Raw genomic sequence first — 26,014 nt, 5'->3', positions numbered from 1 at the left:
GCCTCTCTTGTTACTGCAATGTCTCCACCTGGATGATATACTCTTGAAAGTGTTCGCTTAGTAATCCCACTATTTTGCCTGATTCAGTTATCTCCCTACCATCTGCATTCATTAAAATCATGCTGTCATAAACATTCCTCCTTTTATTTGCAACATCCTACTCTACACAACTCACTTCAACCTACAGAACATCAACCACCACTGCCCTCAATTCTGATCTCCAAGCCATCCTCTAATGGGACTCAGATAACCTTGTCAACTTCAATGCTAGTAAAACCCAGTTCTGTTTTATTTCTCACAAAAAAGAACCATTTTCCCCCAGTATTATTTTGATTACACTCAAATTTCCAAGATGAGAATGCTCTTCTTGGAATTACCTCGACATCAGGCCTCTCCTGGCATAAATACATCACAACCATTTCATCCTCAGCTTCTAAAAAACTAGGATTTCTCTTTTGCTCAAGCCATTACTTCACCTCTAAACAGTTGAAACAACTGTTAATCTTATACAAATCACAAATCTGCCCTGCTATTGAATACTGCATCTCACATTTGGAGTGGGATTCCTAAAAGCTCCCTCAAAATGCTTGGCTCAATACAGAGGAGAGCAATTAGATTGATAAATGACCCATCTCTTCCAACTCACTCCCCCTCACTTTCACACAGATGTTTCGTCTCTGTAATTTGTGTATTCTATAAATGTTTCCATGGCAAACGTTCATCTGAAATAGCATCAATAATTCCCACACTCAGTAATAAGCCAGTTGGAACATGTACAGCTGCCACCAAACATCCTTTCACAGTACACCTTGAAACCCACAGAACCACAGAACAAGTTTCTTTTCCTCCTCCTTCACCCCCTGCTACTGCTGTACTGTGGGACAATCTTCTTCCTGATGTATTTTCTAAAAATACAATATACAAGCTTTTAAATCAAATGTAAACAAGTTTCTCCTTTCCCAACCCACTACTCATATACAGTACTAATGTACTATAGGTTGATCAACCAACCTCTCGTGTATGGGCACAACATAAAAACATACCAAAGAATGCTTTGGGATTATCTTTGGCCTGCACTGCCAATTTCCTTTCATACACTGCTTTTGTCTTTCTTTCCGCTTTAGTACACAGATATACAAGATTAAGAATATTCAATGTTTTAGCTAAACCTGTTATACTATATGGAAGTGAAATATGAATAATGTAAAATAGACCATTGAAGAATAGCATCTGCAGAAATGAAATTTTAAAGAAACCGGAGATACACTAATCTAGATTAAAAAAAAAACAGAAATAGAAGTTTTACAAAAACTATAAAAACCAACTTTACAAACAATAAATAATTATAGAAATAAATAGAAGCAACATGTGAATCAACCTATAGAATATAATCCAACCAGCACCCAAACCAGAACACTTCATAGGCTTCTTAAGGTTACCTCTTGGCCTGTGGAAGTGACTAACAGACTAAAATCTTTTAACTCCAGACCCCCCCCTCAAAATATATGGACTACCAAAAATCCATAAGCAATTACATCCCACTGTGAATGGCACTGATTCCCCTACATACAAATTGGCCAAACATTTAGCCAAAGTGCTCACACAATATACTGGAAAACACACCTTCACATACAAAAATGCTCAGTGCACTTTACAGCCAGTATAGAAAACCTCTCACTCCAACACACTGACATAATGGTCAGTTTTGATGTCTCCTCCTCCTTATTCATCAATGTCCCACTCAAAGATACCCCAGACTTCATCCAAGCCAAATTTCCTCCCGATATCTCAGCCCTAATTCAGATCATCATGAACTCAAGCTATTTCGTTTGACAAGGAAAATTCTACAAACAGATAGAGGGGACAGTCTTGGGTTCTCAACTCTCTCTTCTTTATAGAGACCTTTGAAGAAGCCTTAAACTCTGCCCCACATAAATCCACTGTTTGGCTATGCTATGTGGATGATGTGTTAGCCATTTGGCCACATGGCCTGGATACACTCCACAATTTGACAACACACTTAAACAATCAATAACCCAGGATCCAGTTTACCTTGAAAAAGGAAAACAACAACAACAGTCTCGCCCTTCCTAGACACTCTGATTATGCACCATATATATAACAGGGCAAAATTAATCAGTTCAGATAACAGTGCCCTAACTAATGAACCTAACCATATCCTTAACACCAATGGCTACAATTCCCCAAAAACTATTAAAACCAGTTAACTACAACACCCCCCCTTTTCCCTTCATAGCAGAGATTACTCTAAATCTACCACCATTCCAAATATCTGGGGTACATCCGAAAAATTAACAAAAATCCTAAAAAAGCATGACCACACAACTAGTTACAAATCACATAAGAAATTGACATCTCTTATCTGCTCCACATCCCTGGCAGTTGCAAACTGTCCTATTAAGGCTAAACAGGCAGGACAACCAATATCAGGAGATGTCTGAAAACAAGGAGTACATCTGGTTCCACCAATGCAGTCACTCAGGACTTACCTAACTTCACATTATAAAATATTATTATCAGAATCATTTATGTTTAATATTTATGTCTTTATTTGTAAAATTTTCACCGCGTGGTTAGCCTAGTGGCTTTGCGCTTCGCAACCATATGCCTGGGGAAGGAGTGTCCTAGGTTCGATTCCCGTTGTAGACGTGAGGAATTTGAGGATCTTCCTCAGGCATAGCCAAGTTAGCCGGTCTTGGGCGCGGTCAGTAGGGTTTTTTCCGCCAGTTTATCTGGCGTTTTTCATCCCGCAAACAGGCAAACCGGCCCCGTGAGCATACACCTCTACAGTCAAAAATATATCCCCCCAGCGGCAGACCAGGCGACGGGTCGGTTGAGAGTAGTACTAACAAGTAGTTGCATCTAAGTAACATGTGGACCCTGCATAGGAAGCGGGAATATTGCGAAGAAGAAGAAGAAGAAGAAGATTTGTAAAATTTTCAGCTAAGTTTCATAGCCATTATCAAAACAATTATAGGAAAGTGCAAAAAAAAGAACAACAATTCAATTGAAAGCAGGTTATATTATGTACACTATTGGCTGCAGGAGAATAGTTATATCTGCATTAATAGATATTCAAAATAAATTACATAATTTAGTAAAATTATTTTTAAATAAACAAAAAAATTAATTACGAATTAAGGAACACATGAATGGTGAGTATCAGTTAATATAACTTTCCAAAATTCTTAAGAAACAGCTAAGAAAAATTGTAGAGGAGAGCTTGTTGAACAAGCTGGATTCAGGCCAAATAAAGGCGGTCAGGATCAAATTTTCACTTTATGACAAACAGTTGAGAAATCATGAAAATATAACAAAGATCTATATTTAAGTTTTATAGACCTGTAAAAGGCATATGACAAGGTGTCAAGAGAAAAGCTATTCAAAATGCTACCGTTATATGATGTCAATGGGGCATTATAACAAGCAATACTTTGTCTTTATTTGAATTGTAAGTCAGCAGTTAGAATTGAAGGAAGTACAGGAAGATGGTTTGATGTCAAATCCAGTGTCGGACAAGGATGTACATTATCCCTTCTGTTATTTATTATCTATATGGATCACATTATGAAGGAAAGTGGTATTAAACCTGATATCAAAATCAGAGATGTTAATCTCAGCTCTTTACTTTATGCAGTATGATCTCATACTTTTAAATAAATCCAGTATAAGTCTGCAAGATTCCTTGACTAAATTGAATAACTGTTGTAACAAATTTGGTATGAAAATCAGCAATAACAAAACAAAGACAATGAAAATAGGCAGAAGCACGGAAAATATCAACTGCATTGTGAATGGAGAACCTATAGAACAAGTAAAACATTTCAGTTACTTAGGCACAATTTTTAGGAAGATGGTAAGTTAAATATGGAAATAGACAACAAAATCAACAAAGCAAGTAAGGAAGGAAGTCACTGAATAAATTTATATGGAATAAGAAAGAAATTAGTCAAAACACTAAAAATCTGTATACAAGACAGTGTTCAAACCAATTTTAACTTATGGATCTGAGAGCTGGGTTAGAAATAAAACACTTGATCAAAGATCACAGATATGAGAGTACTGAGAAAGATTAGAAGCATTAAAAGATGGCATCAATGGCAATATCATATTAAAAATGAGGATATTAGGAAAGAACTGGACATTGTTAGCATCTAGGAATTTGTTAAGAGGAAAGATTAGCAAAAACAAGTGTTTTCTACCAGTTTGGTAGGAAAAAGATCCAGAGGAAGACCAGAATATAGATGGATTGATACAGTGCCTTAGAAGACAGAAATATAAGATCTGATAATGTTGGAGTCTTGACAGATAGCAAATTGATTTGGAGGAAAATTGTTGATAAGATGTTATTGATGATGTAAGTTTTTCATGTAACAGTATCATAATATGCTGTACACCCCTTGAGGGTACATGCCAGAAATTTGATGATGATGAGTAATGAACAGTGTAACTTCCCAAAATTGAGAAAATTTTAGGCAATCACTTTTGTTAAGGTTTGGGTTGTGAATATGTGCTTCACAGCTTTCTTTGTGGTCTTTACAGAAGAGGCTCATAAAATATGTTCTAAGATTGTCTTCTAAACAAAGAACTGTTTATTATCAAAACAACTTTTATTGCTAACGGTTATAATGCAAAAATTAGCAAAAAAATAATCAATAATTATGGCTGTTTGCTCTCTATCAGCCATGACTGATATTCTATAAGTTAAAGGACTTTCAGAAAAAATAACAAGATTACTTCAACAGATTAACTTACAAGTTGTTTTCTGTCCAGTTCACCAACTTAACACCTTCCTTATCTCACCTAAAGACAAATATCCTCCTCTTCTTATCCTAGGAGTTTGCAGAATCCCCTGCTCTTGTGGCTTATGTTGTTATTATTATTATTATTACATGATACCTCCAAGGAGTCCAAAGACTCATCAAGGGAGGCACTTGCTCTACAGCTCTCTATCTACAACAACTACAATGAACCGCAACTACACCAACGTCATCTACTGCACATCACACCACTAGTATTTTCAAAGACAATCACAAACATCCATGCCTACAGTGGGATTCGAACCCGCAGCCTTTTGGCTGGAGAGCAGATACACTAACCACTCAGCCAACCAGGCCGGCAGTTATTATGGACAAATTGGTCATTCTGCACAAATTTGTCTTTAAGAACATTAGGAATACATTTCACTTAAAGAATCCAACAAATCCAGTGTATCAAATTACGCATCATCTAAAAAACACATAATTCAGTGGAACAAAACCAAAATGTTACACAAAAGTTTTCATCGTCTGGAAAGACTTTACAAAGAAAGCTGTGAAGCACATATTCACAACCAAATTGTGAATATGTGCTTCACATATTTACAATTGGGTTATGAATTTGGGAATTAAAACTCTCAATTTTGGGAAGTTATACTGATCAATACTCACCATTCCTGTGTTCCTTAATCTGTAATTAATCTTTTTCTTTATATTTAAAAATAATTTAACTAAATTATTTTTATATAATTTATTTTGAATATCTATTAATACAGATGGAACTATTCTCCTGCAGCTGATAGTACACATTGAATGTGCTTTCTATTGAATTGTTCTTTTTTGTGTGTGTGCATTTTCTTATAATTATATTGACAATGGCTTTTAAGTTCAGCTCGGAATTAGAACAAGATTGCCTCATTTTGATATTAAGAATAAAAATACCCAAAGAGTGTACCTTTAAAAATATCATGTTGTTTTGTGTATATGTTCAAGATATATAAGACTATAAAATTCTTTTGGGAACTAGCATGAATTGTTTGTTTGGCTACAGTATTGTAGTATTATATTATATATATTCTGTGATGGCCAAAACCTTGGCCATCACAGAATATCATTATAAAAAAGTTTCCCATTGTGTGTAACATATATACATTCTGTTATATATTTTTGGTGATTGGTTTTTCTAACCTTTTGATAGCATCAACAGATCCTTTAATTGCAGAAGATGTTCCACTTTCGTATAGCACTCCCGTTATATCAATTAGAACTGCTTTGATTGGTGTTTGAAACCAGCTTGCCATTTCTATTCCAATAAAACTACAACTACACAAATGATAAAAACAAAATGAATCAATTGCATTTTTTACAATTAATCTTTAATACAATTCAAATAGTCTTAATTTTAATAATTACAAAAAAAAAAAAAAAAAAGATGTTGATGTGGTAATAGTAATACTGTATCATTCATAAGCCTCCATGGACTCAATATATTCACTGTGAGAGGTCATTATATTCTACATACAAGACATATCTTATACCACAAATTCCTTCAGTGTCAATGCACTTCCTGAGTACTATAACAACATAGAGTGCACAAAGTATATTTTTCAGGAGATTGGATGAACAGGGTGATAGATGCTTTTGGATACCAGAAGCATTAGAGGAAGTTAGTAGTCATAGTAAGAAGAAATGATTCGGTTGGACATGGAGAGAATGCAAGGATGGATATCAGGAGATTACTGAAGAAAGTGAATGGCAACAGTGTGGAAGGAAGAGTACTTGAATGGTATGTGAGCAGAACTGTGTAGGTAGAAATGAGTGCAGTTTGTTGATGTGAAAAATGCATTTGAGAAGTGAAAGGAACAGTATAAAAGAGATGGAGTGCATTTGAATGGATTCAGTGTGAATCAACAAGAGAAAATGTTGCTAGAAGGAAGGATGAATATCAGGAGACAGTGTAAGGAGAGTGGATTCTGGAAGAGACGACGTGAACAAGCAGGAGAATGGATCAGGTGAGACTGAAGTATCTGGGAATGGAGAGGAGAGTAGTGTGAGAAATGAGAATGTGAGAAGCGACATGCATACTAGCCAAGGCGAGTCAGTGTGGTCAGAGAGAGAGACAGTGTAAGGAGAGTGGATTCTGGAAGCAATCATGAATGTGTATGGGAATGGTCAGCATAGGAACTGGATGGCCTGGGAACCAATTGAACCTGGAGAGATATATAGGATAAAGAGTTATGAAGGTGAGCACACAGGAGCAGGGAAGGAGCAGTCAAAAATAAGGGATGACATGGGTTGGACTTGTTATGCATATTTATGAGTGGAAGGAGCATCAGAAATAAGGAAGATAAAATTGTTGCATTGATTGAGTTTACTTGACCAAAAATAATTGGAATAAGTGAAACATGGTTGAATGAGGATGATATTCTGATTGGAATAAAAATGGAAGGGTGTAATGATTTTATGGGGATAAGAAGGACAAGAGAGAGAGGGGGGGAGAGGGGCTCATATCTGAATGTGATGTTCAGATCATCCAAGGGGGAAATAGTAACACAGGTGGTTTCGAAGCAATATTGTGTGACGTGAAAGCCCAACGTGTTGGTATAGGCTGGGGAATGTGAAGTGATGAGAATGTATAGACAAATTCACTTAGTGAGCAAGAGAAGGGTGATCATTATGGGTGATTTTAATTATGGTAATATTGATTGCAATAAAGAGATAGTATCAGAGAATAAGGAGGATGAACTTATTGAGTTCTTGGAACAACTATGTTAGGCAATACATAATAGAGGACACACAAAGACTGAGTTTTAGAACTGATCATATCATCAGTGGATGTGATTGTGATAATTTTAATAATTACAAAAAAAAGATGTTGATGTGGCAATAGTAATATTGTCTCATTCATGAGCCTCCATGGACTCAATATATTCACTGTGAGAGGTCATTATATTCTAAATGGGCTAATCTTCCTCCAGTTGGTAAGAGTGACCATGGGAGGATCAGAGTTGTAGCCAGTTATATGAGAACTTCTATGAGGAAAGGATATATGTGGAACCACAAAGACAATGAAAAACTTAAGAGGCAAATAGGAACTATAGCATGGAAAGGAGACCAATGTTGCTTGGACACTGGTTTGAGCGTATTCCAAAGGTGAAAAGGCTAAATAAGGTAGGCATAAAATTGATGAATGAGGGGATTAAACATGAAATATGGAAGAAAGTACTGTGGAAGCAACACAAGATGAATACTGGTAATAATCAGTTGCATGAAGAGTACAAAGAGCAGGTGACTCAGTTGGTAAAGACAAAAAATGTGCAATATGATTATTGTAGAAATTGTTCCCTTGTTACAAAGTAAATTACACTTGACAAGAAATTATATTCTTGTTCCATCCTATACCCAAGTGTAAGCAAAGAAAGTTTGTTAAAAAGTATCTTAACAACTAGTCTAGTCTTGAATTCATATCATTTGCTTCAGATTCCATAATGCAAAGAACACTTACTGTTGAATGCAAGTATTGTTCTGCAAAGAAAATGTTGGATTTTGGAAGGTTTTTTTTTTCCACTTGGTTAGACTATAAATTATATATTCAGTTTAATCCTTTATCCAAGTGTAAGCAAACAAAGTTTGCGCCTGAAGTATCTTCCGGACTGGGACAACTCGTAGCAGAGGCGGACAAAACTTCACATCTCTTGCCTTAGTATCCCATAATGCAAAGTGGTTATTGAGGACTTGGGTTGCCCATTGTGGGCTATTCTATCTCAATGGCATTAACAGGCCTTTCAGGCCCACAACCCTCCAAGTATGCCTGGATTTCGTAACCGAAATATGAGAATAGAATGGTCACCCCTATGCCTCGAAGTATTCCTGGCTGCATCCCTGTGTATTCACGGGGCTGGTTTGTCTGCTTACGGGATGAAAAACGCCAGATAAACTGGCAGAGAAAACCCTGCTGTCCATGCCCAAAACTGACTAACTTGGCTATGGCTGAGGAAGATCCTTCAGCTCCTCACGTCGTCGACGGGAATCAAACCAAGGACACTCCTTCCCCAGTCATATGGTTGCGAAGCACAAAGTCACTAGGCTAACCGTGCGTATTGTGGGCTATTGCAATAAGTTATTTTTTAAAATATGACTTCTGCATTGCTTCGGCCTTGGTATCACCTCTGGGTCTGGCTCCCACTGAAGAGACCTCAATAAAGGTCGAAACCAGTCCGGGTAGTGACCCTTTCCATAATGCATAGCATTATACATGTCCACAAGGAGATGTGCTTTGCATTATGGGATACTAAGGTAAGTGATGAGAAGTTATACCACCTTTGCTATGAGTTGCCCCAGTCCTGAAGGTACTTCAGGTACAAACTTTGTTTGCTTACACTTGAATAAAGGATTAAACTAAACATATAATTTATAAAATGTTGGATTAATAGTGGTTATTGAGCACTTGGGTTGCCCATTGTGGGCTATTGGCAATGTTATTTTTTAAAATTTAAAAAAAAAAAAAAAAAAAAAGTATTTTTTTTGTAGTCTAAGTAATAGACCACAATGGGCTTAGGATATTATTGAGTCCTTAGCTTTTCCTTTTTGGGTTTCTGACTGTGAGTTTAAAAAACTTAACTATCCAGTATGGTTTGGGGGAGTGTGTGTTTTGCAGCTGCAGTTTACAGCTTGGTGGATTAATGGATTAGGGTGGATGGCAGCATTTGCAAAGAATTTCACAGCCCTTTTGCATATGAAAGTTTGATCTCAAGGATGGCTTCTCAGTGAAGGTGTACATTTCTTATGAACCATGTCACACTGAATGCTATTTGTAAACATTTGTTTTGGATTATCTGTAGTTTGTTAACATTTGAATTCACCATGTGACTCCAGGCAGGTGAGCTATGCATCAGGACTGGCCTGATCAGCAACTTGTATAGGAGTAGTTTAAGATTTGTTACCCAGTATCTATATCTGTTACCCAGCTAAGTCAGCTGGGTAACAGAAATAGCTGTCGTGTAGTCCTATTCGCTTTCAAAGCAGACATGATTAAAACCAGTCATGAAGCGAATCCCTTTATCTAGCTTTACCCCTAAGTGTTTGACCACTCATTGCCATGGAATGGGGGGGGGGCATGACCACTTTACCCTGTGGGGATACCTGTTTTCTTGGGAATAGTACTACAGAACTTCGTGTATGCATCGATATCAGTTTGCTTTTGAACCACTCTTCTAGTTCAGAGATTGCATTTTGCAGATTTTCAGTTGCTAATCGAGGTCAGTGGAAGTGTATCATTATTGTAAATTCATCTGTGTATAAAAATTTTCCTATTCTTTTGGCTTCGTAGACTTGTCTGGTTTTCGAGAGGTTGAGGGGTTACCTTTGTCAGGTTTATATTTATCAACTGATTTTGGGAATTATGGACAGCCAGTGTCCATCTCTTTTGGAAAAATATTCAATACATCATCTGATGTGTCAGGATCAGTTGACAAGTTTAATTTGCTTTCAGTAGATACTGAAATATCCATTTTTTTCTGTGGAGTGTCTTGTAGTTTATCTTTAATGACATCCTTTCCATAATTTTTTTGATAAGTGGATTCTCATTGAATGGAACCATTTTTAGAGTTGTTTCTGGAGTGAGACCATAGGCCAATGGAATTGATATGCTCAATAGAGAAGCACCGATGATCATAAAGTTCAGGTATTGAGAAATTATCAGATGGTGGAATAGACATACATGTTTGAAATGGTGTTGGCATTTTCTTTGCTGCCACCTTCTCAGCATAAGAGAATCTCAGAATAGGTGTGGTAGTGGTTAACTTCATTTTTGCATCCTGATATGATATTTTGTTCTGTTTTTATCTTTATTATATTTCTTTTTTTATCTTTCCACTTCTCTCCCTGACAATTTCTGCATTTAGCTTTTTGCAGAACAAGATTTGTTATCATGCTCTTTGGTACCACATCGAGCACAGGTGGCAGACACATGACAGGCATTTTGGGCAGATCAATATTTCTGACATTTGAAGTATCTTAGTGGATTAAGGATGTACAATCTAACAGGATAATTGAAATACCCTGCTTTTACAAATGCTGGAGGCTTAGATGTATCAAAAGTAAGGATGATGTTCCTGGTTGGTACCAGATGACCATCCCATGTATCAGGATCTGCCTCACACTTGTCACTTCCTGATCTTTAAGCTCTGAACATATCTCCTCATCAGTAACATCAAGGATATCCCATTCTATTATTACTCCTTTACAAGAATTGAGTATTTTATGAAGTGTTACTGTGATTGGTAATCCACCTACTAATGTTGCTCTCAGCAATTTCTCAAAATATTGCTGACAAGATGTTTCCACAAAATATCACTAGAATGTAGGTTCTTAACAGTTTTGGGAGATCCTGCCATTTCTTCTAAACCCTTTTGAATAAAGAAAGATGTTAGGTTTTCATCAGAATCATGGGCACATTTATACTGATATCACATATCTTTTGTTTCTAACTTCTGTTACCAAACAATGTATCTACAATATGTGCTTGGTTAGGACCTTGTTAGGGTTCCTGCAACATTTGAGGATGAAGAGTTCATACCCAATGGGTTTTTTTATTTGGTGGCAGAGCTCCCCACCCACCACAGAGCCACACATGGATGTCCACTGACTGGCAAGCAATAACTGTGCTTGGAAGTGGAATGCCAGGGTTACCCCAGATGCTATACTAACACCACACCTAGCCTTGAGTTCCAACTCTGGGATGACAGACTTACTGCAATACCGCTGACCATTGCAGGCAAGCCTACTAGCAAAGTGATCCTGGCTGGGCCACCTAGGACTTCCAATCTTGCTGTAGTAGAGGCCAAAGTAGTACAATCTACCAGGATTCCTCTTTCCATATGTCATGGGTCACACTGCATGGCAGCAGGGTGTTGGAGTCTAGTGACAGTGGTCTGGAAGAAAGGATAGTAAAAAAAAAAACACCCAGGAGAAGCAGAGCAAAGAGTATGGAGAAAAAAAGCAAAGAAAATGAGGAAGAATGAAAGGAGCCAGTACCATCATTGGGAAATCCCCTCCACCACAAACAAGTTCTCCAGGAGGTGGAGACTTACCTGCATGTGTACTTTACCTGATGGAAGTCTAGAAAGAAGTACACTGCTTCTCTAGGCTGTTAGCAAAAGCTTCAACTTTGTGTCACAATAAACTAGACCACATTTGCATTGATTTTTGGGTGAGGTTTAAGGTCTATGTGCACATGTGTACGCATAGAGCTTTGATTTTATTATGATCCTCCCAAATAAAATCCATGGAGTGGAACACACCAGGCGAAGCGCCACTAAGAAAAGCCAAGGTCACTTAGTCCACCAAGAAGATCACGGCAACAATCTTTTGGGATTGCTGGGGGAATTCTCTTGATTGACTTCAAGGAAAGGAATACCACTGTGAATGCAGAATATTATGCTTCACTCCTGCACAAACTGCATGATGCCATAAAGGAGAAGAGACGAGGAATACTCAGTCATGGTGTTCGCCTGCTTCATGACAATGCTCCAGTCCATATGACTATTGTTGTGAAGGCTGCAGTGAAGGACTGTGGCTTCCAGGAGATGGAACACCCACCCGAAAGCCCAGATCTAGCACCCAGTGACTACTACCTCTTCTTGAAACTGAAGAAAGACCTTCAAGGAAGAAAATTTACAGATGACAATGAGGTGAAAGATTCAGTTTTTTAAAGTCATTTTGCAGACAAAAGTACAGACAATTTTTTTTAAGGGCATAGAAATGTTAATTCAAAGATGTGAAAAATGTGTTGATGTAAAGGGAGATTATGTTGAAAAGTGACACAGTTGTTTTCTTTCTATCACCTCTAAAAGCTAGTCAAGCTGAAACTTATGGTGTGTATATATATATATATATATGTGTGTGTGTACTTCAGATGATGATCTACCAATAATTGTCCAGACACTCCTGTTATTTGAAGTTATGCAACATTCTGTGTTTGTTAATAACATAAAAACTGGTGTGCAGATAGTAGGAAGCAGTATTCTGTCATAGCAGTTGAATACAGGTGGGGCAACACTACTTAAACTCAGTGACTTCAAGAGGGGGGGTGTCATCGTGGGTTGTCACATTGGTAGCATGTCCATACATGCCACTGCCGCTCAACTGGAGCATCCAAAATAAATGGTTGGCGATGTGATCAACAAAATGGAGATGTTTTGGCATCACTAGTGCAGGAAAACACCCAGGGCTGCCACGGAAAATGATTGACAGGGATAGGAGAGTGTTAAAACAAGTGATAGACATAAACTGGCTACAATCAGCACAGACCATCCATCATGAGTTCCAGCACACCAGTAACACCATGATGCTAACACTGTACAAAAAGAATTCCATTTACTGGGTTTCCACGGAAGATCAGCAGCACACAAGCTGAACATCACAACAACGAACAAGGCCTGGTGTAAAGAGTGTATGAACTAGACAAATGACCAGTGGAAAAAAGTGATCTAGGTCGATGAATCAAGGTTCACCTATTACCAGTCTGATGGCAAGGTGTGGAGGCAGCCTGGTGAATGCTTGTTACCACAGTGTGTTGTATCCGCAGTAAAGTTTGGTGGTGGAGTAATGGTGTGGGGTGCATTCAGCTGGTTTGGAGTAAGACCACTGGTTGTTGTCTGTGGTTCCATGAAGGCAGCTCAGTACACTGATATTGTGGATAATCAGGTGCTGCCTACACTGTGGTGTTTTTATGGATGTTACTATCAAGACAACAATGCCCCATGCTACAAAGCTGCAGCTGTTATGGAATGGTATGAAGAAATGGGTATGAAATGACTGCCCTGGCCTGCACAGAGTCCTGACCTCAACCCCATTGAACATATGTAGGACGAATTGGAGTGGTGATTGAGATTCAGAGCAGCATATCCTCGATCTGTCAATGGACTCAGTGCTGCTTTGATGGAGGAATGGAGACAAATTCCACCTGATGTCTGTGCATATTGGTGGAAAGCCTCTCTCAAAGGGTACAGGAGCTGATCAAAGACAAAAGTGGATGCACCCGATATTAGGGTTTAACTGCTGGTTTCAATTGGAAATTGTTAAAGTGTCCAGACAATTATTGGTAGATTGTGCGTGTGCACATGAACATATATGTGTATACTCCAGGTGATGACCTTTATATGTATGTATGTATGTATATATATATATGATATAATTGATTTACGGGGCTGAGAGACATTTTTTAAACAGATTAAATAGCTATAAGCTGAGAGATAAAAAATAGAAACACTATTTTAATTTAAATAAACTGCACAACTAGTTTCATCTTCTTAGAAGACTTCATCGTGTGCATAACATGAGGGAACTACCAACAAACGTTGCAAGAGAAAAAAATCTATACATTAAAGCATTAATGTATTAACATTTGAAGCTTTTCTCTGTATCTCTTCATTGTTGGACATGTGCATGGATTCAAGGTTTCATGAATGCCAAAGTTGGAGAGCAGCATAATGACAATCTGAGAGATTATAGTTGAGGTTAGTGTTGAGATGTACTGGATGATGGATGATTTCTTTAGATTCTACAATTCCTCTTTCCAGTTCATCATAGCATCGAAAGATATTTTCCTATTTGTCCTATATGACTGGATGAATGATAGAGTTTTCATTGTTGGCCTCAGCAAAATTCAGGACATGATTTGACAGAACACTTGCTCTGGTTCTGCCATATGTGACATCTCTTATATATTCTGATGTAATTCAATTTATTTTCCCATCTGGCCAAAATAAGTCATGTTGCAGCTGCACCAAATATGGTAAACAGTGAGACATTTCAGGTGATATTTCGTCTGAAATTTTGGTATATTTCACCTGAAATATCCTGGCATTTACCATATTTGGAGCAACTGAAACATGCCTTATTTTGGCCAGTTTTGGTCTCTCACCTGTAGAATAATAATAATAAATTTCATGTCATGTCAAGGTTCAAATCCAATACTACAATTTGGGTGTAATTTATTGTAAACTAATTAAATGAGTCCTGGAACCTAACAAAAAAGACCCGAAAACAAGTTGAAGATTGTTCAAAGAAAATTTGAAAGAAACATCCTAGGGATCGCTTTAAAAGATAAAATAAGAAACTCTTGGATTAGAGAGCAAACCAAGGGGCAGGCCACATAATGAGAAGAGAGGATGAATGCTGAACCAAGTATTACAAACTGGTTACCAACCAGAAGAAGAAACAGAGGAAAGCCAAGGACTAGATGGAATTATCACCTTAGAAACTTTGACAAGAAGTGGAAGAAGATTGTCAAGGATAGAAAGAAGTGGTCAAAAAAGGAGGAGGCCTTTGTCCAGCAATGGATTGACCATGGCCGAAAAAGAAGAATTAAATGAGTCAAAACAACCAAATAAAAAATATACTTCAAGTATAACTCAAATCATAAAATAACATTTCTTGCAACTTTCATAAGCAGTCCATAACTTAACCTTAATCACAGTATAAATGCATGCATGGTTACAATATTGATATCAGTAAGAAATGAGCCCTATTCTCTTTTAACGTTAAAGAATATTTATTATTACATGGCACCTCTATTGAGTCCCTGGGACTAATCACAGGAGGTCACTATTTTTATGTGGTTTAAACTTGATATCCAATAAAGTCAAAGTGAATTTCATTTAAAACATGTATATATCTTGAACAGAAAGAAATGAATTTCCTTCTTCTTTCTAAAGCAATACTTTCATTTTAAAATAAAAAAAAACTGAAAAGAAAGAAATGAATTCCCTTCTTTCTAAAGCAATACTTTCTTTTAAAAAAAAAAAAAAAAAAGCGCGTACACATGCACGCACACATTTTGCTTGTATTATAGTTAGTAGCTTCTTATATCTCATTACCACTGATATCCTCTCACAGAAACATTAGGGTCCGAGAATTAAATAAGAAAATTCTCACATCTTGATTTCTAAAAAGAAAGCATTCATATTGTGTAACAGAGCTGTGAGAATGGATGACATATCACCATACATTTTTAAGGAATGTGTGAGAAAGTTAACAATGCTTTTGGCTTGATTGTTTAATGAAAGTCTTGTGGTGGAAAAGGTTCCTAGTGGAAAGAACGCAAAATAGTGTCACTGTACAAGCACGGTTCTAGGAGAGAGAAGTTTCCAATTACATACTGTCTATATTGTATGTTGTTATTATTATTATCAACATCATACACACACAAAGTCAAAGCACTATCTGTGGGAGGTCTGCACCCTCATGCAAAAAGATCATTGAATCATGACTTAAACCCATTCACAGTTTTTGCATTCACCATACTTTCGGGCAATGCAGTCTACTCACCAACCATTCTTCATGCAAAGAATCTGCTCCTCACTCCCTTGCTCACATCCACCTTATACAGTGGAACCATAACCTCTTTGTTTCAACTTGTCAATATTCTCCTCATCATTGCCAAAATCTATTGTAATGGTTACAATTTTAGCAATATGACCTCTAAGCTTCGAGTCTCTGTCCACAATCATTCTCAGATCTCTCATCTCTTCCGCCATCTTTAAAATTTCTCCATTAATTTCATACTCTGCATCCCAATTGCCTACCAAATTTCAAGCTCTTGCAACACTAAACTGATAGCTCCACTCACATGGCCACTTGCACATTCTACTCCTGCAAAGCCACAGCTACTCTGCTCCTCATAGTTCTTTTTAACTCTGCATCATCACAAAACAACTGCATATCTCCAATTAAAGCCTGTTCCAAAATCATTGCAACAGTAATATTATTGTTAAACATTACAATTTAATAGTACAAGTTAAACAATAATGACACCGAGATCCCATGGCACTCTGCTAGTGACTTTCAACTTTCGGATACCACTCTCCCATACACAACCCGCTGATATCTATCTGACAGCCAATTATCCAACTCACTATTCACTTATTCAATCCCATCTATTTCGATTTTATTTACAAGCTTATCATGTGGCAATCTAGCAGAGGTGAAAAATCAAAGTATACTACTGTATATGCATCTCCTTTTTCCAATGATTTGCTGCTTTCTTGTAGCACATAAGCAGATTGCCAAAACATGACCTTCCTGCTAACAAATCCATGCTGACCATAATAAAGAATATTGCTATTAACAACCCAATTCTGAATCCTAGTCCTCACCAACTGCTCTAACACCTTAACAACTGCAAACAAACAGATTTGCATATAATTTGTGATATCAGTTTTATTCTCCCCACCCCACTTTATGAAGTGGTACAATTTTTACACTTTCCACTACTTTGGGTCTTGCTCTGTTGTAAGACCTCATGTTAAACAGGTGTGTCACATCTTGGCCTGATTGGTTAAATCCTGTTCATCTTGAACTTTTGCTGTACCATCTTCATGGCCTGCTCTGTGTACTCTTCATGTAGATGATTGCTATCAACATTCATCTTGTGTTTGCCTCTGGAGTGTCTTCTTCCAAATTTCATGCTTAATCTCTTCATTCATCCATTTTACTGCTACAATAAAGTACTCTTTTCACCTTTTGAATGTACTCAGACATTGCTGCTGCTGTTTAGTATCTTTTGATCAATGCAGGCAGCCTTTCCACTCAACTCCTCTTCCCATGCTATAGCTTCTAACTATTATGCTTTTCATAATCACTGGCAATGTAGTCATTCCCACATATATCCCTTCTTCATAGAGATTCTCACATGCCTAGTCACAACTCAGGTGATCACTTCGTGGTCATTCTAACCAACTGAGGGAGGGAATTAGACACCCCACATCCCATTCACAAGCACATCCTCTGATGTATAATAAATTTAGTTTAATCCTTTATCCAAGTGAGAGCAAACAAAGTTTTCACCTGAAAATATCTTCAGGACTGAATATGGTGTTGTACTATCTTACCTGGGTAAGTAGTACAACACCAGGCAACTCGTAGCAAAGGTGGAGCAAGCTACCAACACTCCTATCCCAGTATCTCCCATAATGCAAAACACATCTCCTTGCGGATATGTATAATGTTATGCATTAAGGGATTGGCCACTACCCAAACTAGTTTCGACCTTTATTGAGGTCTCTTCAGTGGGAGCCAGGCCCAGAGTTGGAGATACCTGGTGTTGTACTACTTACCCAGGTAAGATAGTACAACACCATATTCACTCCTGAAGATATTTTCAGGTGCAAACTTTGTTTGCTCTCACTTGGATAAAGGATTAAACTAAATTTATTATAGTCTAACCAAGTGAAAAATAAACTTTCAACATCCTCTGATGATATGGTCCAATCTAAGACTTTTAAACCCTTGTGTACTTTCTATTGCATATTCCCTAAGATAGCTGTCCTTTAATAACTCAAGAAATGCATTCTCCTTATTCCTTGATGCTATCTCTTCATTGCAATTGATATTGTGGTAATTGAAATCATTCTCTTCTGCACTCATAATGATCACCCTTCTCTTGCTCACTATGGCAAGTTGCCTACATTTGTTTTTACCCCTCCACATTCCTAGACCTATAGCAACAACCAATTAAATATCTCATATCAACTGCCACGTTACACCATACTGCTTCAAAATCACTACTGCTATTTTATCCTTGTATCTCAACCTTGTGTGGACATTATTCCCACGCTATCATTAGCATTACATCCCCCCTTCTTATCCTCACACAAAACATCATGCTCTTCCATTCTATTGTCAAGATATCATTTTTGTCCAACTAGGTTTTATTTATTCCAAGTAGCTGCATGTGAATAAACTCAATCAACACAACAATTTCATCTTCCTTATTTCTGATACTCTTGGAATTCATTTTTTGGTCCCATGCCACTTCTCATCTGTGACTCCCCCCCCCTGCCTCCTTACCTACTTCTGTCTGCTCACCTTTACCTTTTATCCCATATATCTAGATTTGTAATTAAAAATTGAGAGGTTGGTTATCAACAGAATACAACTGGAGAAGTTGGCTATGGGTGAGTTCATTTAGCAATTTACTTGCACTTCTTCTTCTTCTTTCACTACGCGTTATTCACGCTTCCTATGCAGGGTCCGCGTGTTACTTAGATGTGAGTACTTGTTAGTAACACTCCCAACAAAATTTTTATTAATTATTTCTGCACTGTTTTGTAATAAGAGAAGTTGCACGTGTAAAAGAAACTTTTAGGTCATATATACAGGGCAAAGGGGAGGCTCAGGGGTGGACAGGGGTACACAGCATGAGAAAGGTGGATGCTCCAAGAGGAGGTGAGCATGTGTAGGCAGGAAAGGAATGGGATGACCAGGGATCAAGAGGAAACAGTTGGAATTGAAAAGGGTTTTAAAATGAAGAAGCAGAAAGGGAAATCGCCCCAGTTGAGCATGGAGAGATCACATCGAGTGAGTGGTAGTATCAGTGGAACTAGCTGTAGATCCAGAAATGAGCTGTTGTGTTTGTATACCAATGCTAGAAGTATAAGAAACAAGGCAGATGAAATGGTTGCACTAATTGCGTCTGTTCACCCAAAGATTGTCGGAATAAGTGAGACATGGTTGGAAGAGGATAACATCCTGACAGGAATAGAGATGGAAGGGTATGATGTGTTTCGTGAGGACAGAGGAGGTAAAACGGGAGGGGGGAGTGCTATTGATGATAGAGAAAGAGTTATGTCCATATAAAGTGGAGATGCAAGAGGGAAATAGTGCCAGTGGTTTTGAGACAGTATGGTGTGAGATAGAGGTGAATGGAATCAAATACTTGGTGGGATGTTGTTATAGACCAGGTAATGTGGATGGTAGTAATAATGAAATGTACAATCAAATTAGCCAAGTAAATAAGAAAAGGGTGATCATTATGGGTGATTTTAATTATGGCAATATAGACTGGAATGATGAGATACAACTGGAAGTAAAGAAAATGAGTTTCCTGAGTTTTTGAGGGATAACTACCTCAGACAGTATGTAACAGAGGGCACACGAGGATTGAGGGTCTTGGATTTGGTCATCTCATCAGAGGATGTAATTGTAAATGAGGTGTCAAATCATCCACCAATTGGTGAGAGTGACCATGAGGTGATTACCTGGGTGGTTGCCAGCAGTGCGAGGACCTCTGTGAGAAAAGGGTATATGTGGAACTACAAGGGGGATGATTATGAGAAGCTCAGGAGACAGTTTGAGGGTGTAGCATGGAATGAGGAGTTAGCTGGAAAAGAGATCAATGCAGCTTAGAGAATTTTCAAAAACTGTTTAGTAGATGCAACGTCTAAATGTATTCCAAGGGTGAGAAGGTTAAATAAGGTGGGTGTGAGATGGATGAATAAAGAGATTAAGCATGCGATACAGAGAAAAAGGGAATTGTGGAGGCAGCATAAGAGAAGTGGAAATAACCAATTCCATGAGGGCTACAAAGACCAAGCAAGGATGGTGACTTGGTTGGTGAGGGTAGCTAAAGAGAGGTACGAACAGCAGTTAGCTAATGAAGACAAAAAGAATCCTAAGGGATTCTTTCGATATGTAGCCAGCAAAAGAAAGAATAATTATGGAAGGATGACACTGATTGGAGAAAAGGGTATAAAGACAGCTGATGCAGAATGTGTGGTGGAGATATTTAATGAGCAGTTCATAAAGATCTTTCAATCTTGTGAATGTGACTTCATGGAGGGATTGAGAGCAGTAGATGATGGGGAGGAGAGACTGACTGTAGGTGAGCAAGAGGTGTATGGGGAATTGAGTAAACTAGATCTTAATAAGGCTGTGGGACTTGATAATATATCACCATGTATTCTGAAAGAATGTGCCAGGGAGTTGACACCTGCCTTGACATATTTTTTTAATATGAGTCTTGCACTCGGTCAAGTTCCTAAGGAGTGGAAGGAGGGCAAGATTGTGCCACTTCATAAAGGAGGTGATCGAACTCAAGCATCAAACTATAGACCTATCTGTGTGTGTGTGTGTGTCAGGTGTTGTGGTTAAGTGTTGGAGAAGCTTGTGAGAACTAGGATCCAGAGTTGGGTTGATAACAATGGTATTATCTTTGATAGACAGCATGGATTTGCTAAAGGGAGGTCATGTTTTAGTAATCTACTTACTTATTACAATAAAGTGACTGCTTCCTTGGACAGAGGAAAAGGATACAAAGTAATATACTTGGATTTTGCAAAGGCTTTTGATAGAGTAACTCATGATAGGTTTGACAGTCAAACTAGAGCAGATGGGGTTGGATATTAAATTGGTGCATTGGATTGGAGACTGGCTATCTGATAGGTATCAACAAGTTGTGTATGAGGGAGCGATATCCAGGAAAAGGAAAGTCACTAGTGGAGTGCCTCAGGGGTCTGTTTTAGGTCCATTGCTGTTTAACTTGTATATTAATGATATAGGTGAAGATTTGGATGGAGATATTCAGTTGTTTGTAGATGATGCAAAGTTGGGACGAACCATGAAGCGTAGTGAAGATGTTGTGGCCTTACAGGAAGACTTGAATAGATTGAGTGATTGGGCACGGAAATGGGGATGCGAGTTCAATGTTGCAAAATGTAAGGTTTTAAAATTTAGAAAACAAAGATTGGATGCAGAATTTATGTTTGGTGAGAATATATTGTTGAAGGTAGAGGAAATAAGAGATCTGGGGGTGATAGTGATAAGGATCTAAAATTTAGGGGACACATCGCCAAAATTGTGAAGACAATACAAAGGCTTCTGGGAGTGATGCGGAGGACACTGACGTGTAGAAATCGGGAGATTCTTGTTCCATTGTATAAGGCTTTGATTAGGCCACACATTGACTATTGTGCCCAGATTTGGTCACCGGGTTTTCAGAAGGATGAAGAGATGTTGGAAAGGATCCACAGGAGACTGACTAAGGTAGTTTCTGACCTCTGGAATGTCGAGTATGAGGAAAGATTGAGAAGATGTAATTTGCAGAGTCTGGTGGACAGGATTCCTCCTGTCCACCAGACTCTGCAAATTACATCTTCTAGAGGGGGGAGATATGATTGAGACCTACAAGTTGGTAAGGGGTTGTTATAGGATCAATGCTGGAGAAGTTTTACAGAGAATAGTGGGAGATCAGGGGAGAACCAGAGGTCATCCCTGGAAACTGTATAAAGAGGGTGTGAGTAGAGGAGTGAGAGGCAGGTTTTTTTCGTGCAGAGTTGTTAATGATTGGAATGCCTTGCCTGAGAATGTGGTGTCTGCAAAGAGTTTGAATGTTTAAAACACGGTATGATGAGCTGTGTGTGTGATAAAAGGACCTCCCAGATGTGTCTTTGACTCCATGAGGTTTTGGGATGGTAATAATAATAATAAATAATATAACCTAAAAATATACACACATATTTGTTTATATTTATTAATGCAGTTGCATGTTCAGTATTACCACAGCTGTAGCAATTTACTTGCACTCTGAGGTGAAAAATGTGTACATAACAGTTCATATACAATGATGTGGAACTGTACAAAGGCATTTCATACAATGTGAAATGACAAGTTAGTCTAGAAGTTGAGCAAGATGGGAACAGAGAGCAGACTAGTTAAATGAATTTCAAGCAAGTTGTGGGCAATGGGATGCTGTTTCAGAAAAGGAAAGTACTTAGTGGTATGCGATTAACAGGGTTCTAGTTTACTATATCTGCAGTTTAATTTTTTTTTATGATATTTCTTGTGAACTAACAGGGAATCTTCATCAATTTGCTGATTATGCAAAGTTGGGAAGAGTTATAAGGAGGGATGTTAATTCCTTTAGAAAGTTTTGCACAGACTGACAAAATGAATGGGGATAGGTTTGCAGTGTTGATGTTAAATAGTTTGCACTTCAAACTGCAAGATGTTGAATTTTGGAGTGCAAAGATATAAAGCTGCATACCATATTGGTGAAACAGTGCTTTAGGAAGGGGGGGATGAGATTTCACATCCAGGGACAGGGGCGATGTTCAACAATGGTCTGAAATTCATATGGCACAGTGAATGTACTGCAAAGACTACACCGTACATTGCTACTATAAGGAGCACACTGACAAATAGGGATAATAAAGTGGTTGTGGCAAGTGTATATAAAGTCATTGTGCAATTTGAATTTTTAATAACTTGGCTTCTATATATAAGATATAAAACAATCTGCAAAATGCACTAGAAGGAATTTATTCAAGATTTATGTAAAATTATAAATGATTAATTTATTTTCATTTAATTCTTTTATTTTTCAGGTATTAAACTGTATACCATAATTCATTGAACAAAAGGACAATTGTGTTCTCTTCTAGCTGAGCTCATGTCTGTATTAGCTGTAGGAAGAAAATTTCATATTAATTACAATAGAGAAACATTCCACAGAGAGCTAATTATAAACTATATGATAAACTTTCAAGCGACCAGTTCTGTTAATGATAAACCACAGAAACTAAATGGATGAACTTCCTGCTGAGATTTTCTCAAGTAAAAATAGTAGTTATATTCCAAGTGTTTCATTATTATTAACAGCAGACCTCCATGGAGTCAAAAGATTCATCGTGAGAGGCACATTGTCCATCAAACTGAGCTTCAAACCTATTCAATGTATATGCAGTCACCACAATGTCTGACAATGCATTCCACTGACCAACCACCCTTCATACAAAGAACTTATTCCTTATGCCCTTACCACAACCTCTTTATACAACTTCTAGGCATGTTCTCTCTTCGCTTCCCCCATTCTATGAAAACTTTCTTCCACATTAACCTTGTAACTTTTTACCACTTTAAATGTCTCAATCATATCCCCCTCTCTTCTTCCTATTCACGAGGCTTTGCAAACTACATTACCTACATCTGTCCTCATATCCCACATCCCAAAAACCAGTTACGACCTTAGTCAGTCTTTCTGGACCCTTTCCAACATATCCTCATCACTGTGAAAACCAGGAGACCAAATCTATGCACAATAATCCATATGAGGCCCGATCAAGGCCTTATAAGGTAACAGAACCTCTTTATTTCTACAAGTTAAGGTTCTCCGCATCATTGCCATAATTTGATGTGATGTTTTCACATGTACAATGTGACTTATGAACTTCAGATCCTTGTCCACCACCACCACTTCAAGGTCTCTTATCTTCCCAACTTCCTCCAAAATTTCCTCACCAAGTGTATACTTTGTCTTCAGTGGGTGCCTACCAAATGTTCGAACCTCACATTTGGCAACAATAGTTGCCAAATTAACAGTTCCATACTGTTGCCCACCGATAGAATCTATTCTAGTCCCCCCCACCTAAGGCCACATCTGCTTGATTCCTCGTCCCTCTCCCCAGCTTTGTATCATCTGCAAACAGTTAGGTATCACCAGTTAAACCTATTCCAATGTCATTAATATACAAATTAAATAGCAATGATCCCAAAAGTGACCCAGCTGCAAACCACTAGTGACTTTCTTTTTTCAAGATAATGTCCCCCTGTTCCATACTGTTGCCCATTGATAGAATCTATTCTAGTCTCCCCCTAAGGCCACATCTGCTTGATTCCTCGTCCCTCTCCCCAGCTTTGTATCATCTGCAAATAATTATATATTACCAGTTAAACCTATTCCATTGTCATTAATATACAAATTAAATAGCAATGATCCCAAAAGTGACCCAGCAGCAAACCACTAGTGACTTTCTTTTTTCAAGATAATGTCCCCCGCCCCATACACAACTTACTGATACCTATCTGACAGCCATTCATCTATCAAACTTGCTAGTCTATCATCCAATTCCATCTGCTTCACTTTAGTGGCCAACTTGTTGTGTGGCAATCTATCAACAGCCTTTGCAAAATCGAAGTATGCTACTGTATATGCATCTCCCTTGTACAATACATTCGTCACCTTGTTATAGTACATAAGCAAGTTTGTAAAACACGACCTACCTTTAACAAACCCATGCTAACAAGCACAAGAATATCAGTTATCAACCCATTTTTGTATCCTATCACTCACCAACCTCTCCGATACCTGAACTACTGATTGGCCTATAATTTATTGCCTTAGCACCACCTTTGTGAGGCTCTTAAGTAAATGTTATATCTATCATTAAATAAGCAGTAATTCTAGTGCGATGAGATTATTTCAACTACGATATGAATCTGTTGCAGTCAGTCTAGGATGCATCACGCTTCTATGCATATCAAACAGTTCCAAAGAACTAAGATGTGTTATTATATCGCACGAGCGGCATTTCTTTAAGTGTCGCACTCTAAGAAAAAAGTGAAAACATTTTTTTTAAAGTGTTACATAGTATCTGTATACATACGCATTTTTAACCGATTGTTCAGTTGTTATGAAAGCGGAGGTGTGCCGCAGTGAGTCATCTGGCCAAATAGCGTGCATTCATTATTAGAATGACTATTTTCGTCAGAAAATAAATAAGAAAAAAAGAGCTTAAAGTTGAGATATAGCGTAAACAATCTGATTTGTTGTTCAAAAATGAAATCTAAACATGCCTTAAAAACTGAAAAATTAACAACAAACTGATACACATACAACAGTCATTCATACTTCTGTACTAAATACCGCTTAGTTAACTTATTTCTGTACCTCTACGCACGTTGAGCCTTTGTAACCCCGTAAAAAATAGTATTCCCGTATAATGAAGATAAGTTTAATGCATAAGCAGTAGAGTAATCACGATTTTTCACTGCCCTCCTAAGATTAAAGCGCCTACGAGGCTGTTATTCCAAAGTTTATTTTCCTCATACCCAACTTTAAATAGTATCTTTAAAGTTTCGGCCGGCTATTTTAATGTAGATGTACCACCCTCTTTACGAATTGCACTGTTTCGTAAAGCGGAAGTCAGTTAATATGCACAAAGTATTAGGGGGGGGGGGATAATAATAAATAAAGGAACAATTGCCCATTTTCATTATTAGAAATTAGATTTTTCCTAGTTCAATTACAAAAACACTAAACTTATGATTTTCTAATAGTCCTTATGCTTGACTTTTGGATGGGATTGCATATAACTCCAGGAACGTTTTTCATTCCATTCTTGTTGTTTATCTATAGTTTGAAAGGGGGCGGAGTAATTTTTTTTTTTTTTTTGTTTAATATCTTTTTCACACCCAAGAAGCCTATGGGAAATAAATGCCGTGTATAGTTTCTCCTGTTGCTGCAGGTTTAGCATAAATGTGGGGTACGATGGACGCTCATTCGGATGAACAGCCTCCATGGATATATCTGTATAAGAGACATAAACTGCAACTGATAACAGTGGTTTGAAGAGAATCGGTGTGAGGGGATATCATCAATCAACTGAACTGCTCTCTAT

General features: G+C 37.7%; 1 protein-coding gene across 8 annotated transcripts in view; it reads right to left on the bottom strand.

Annotated features, from left to right (window-relative positions):
- LOC150099784 (phospholysine phosphohistidine inorganic pyrophosphate phosphatase-like) overlaps positions 1-25,468 on the bottom strand; it is a 272,126-nt gene extending 246,658 nt beyond the window's left edge. For 3 of the 8 annotated variants that reach the window (XR_016549370.1, XR_016549371.1, XM_090403978.1), the window contains exons 1-2: positions 25,001-25,109; positions 5,967-6,101 (exon numbers count right to left, since the gene is read on the bottom strand). Coding sequence is in view for 6 of the 8 variants with exons in the window: in XM_090403978.1 (XP_090260104.1) it covers positions 5,967-6,101; positions 25,001-25,077 (212 nt within the window). In the remaining 2 variants the exon portion in view is untranslated. Of the gene's footprint in view, positions 1-5,966; positions 6,102-22,958; positions 23,008-24,617; positions 24,855-25,000; positions 25,110-25,230; positions 25,248-25,284 lie in introns of those variants that run through there. The other 5 variants (XM_090403980.1, XM_090403983.1, XM_090403979.1 and 2 more) reach the window with 5 other exon arrangements.
- Between the last annotated feature and the right edge of the window lie 546 nt (positions 25,469-26,014).

The sequence above is a fragment of the Typopeltis vanoorti genome, chromosome 14 (genome assembly GCF_054136105.1).
Source record: "Typopeltis vanoorti isolate ZY-2024b chromosome 14, IOZ_Tvanoo_1.0, whole genome shotgun sequence".
NCBI lineage: Eukaryota > Metazoa > Arthropoda > Arachnida > Uropygi > Thelyphonidae > Typopeltis > Typopeltis vanoorti.
The sequence above is the reverse complement of the archived record's forward strand: the minus strand, read 5'-3'. Positions and strand labels throughout refer to the sequence as shown.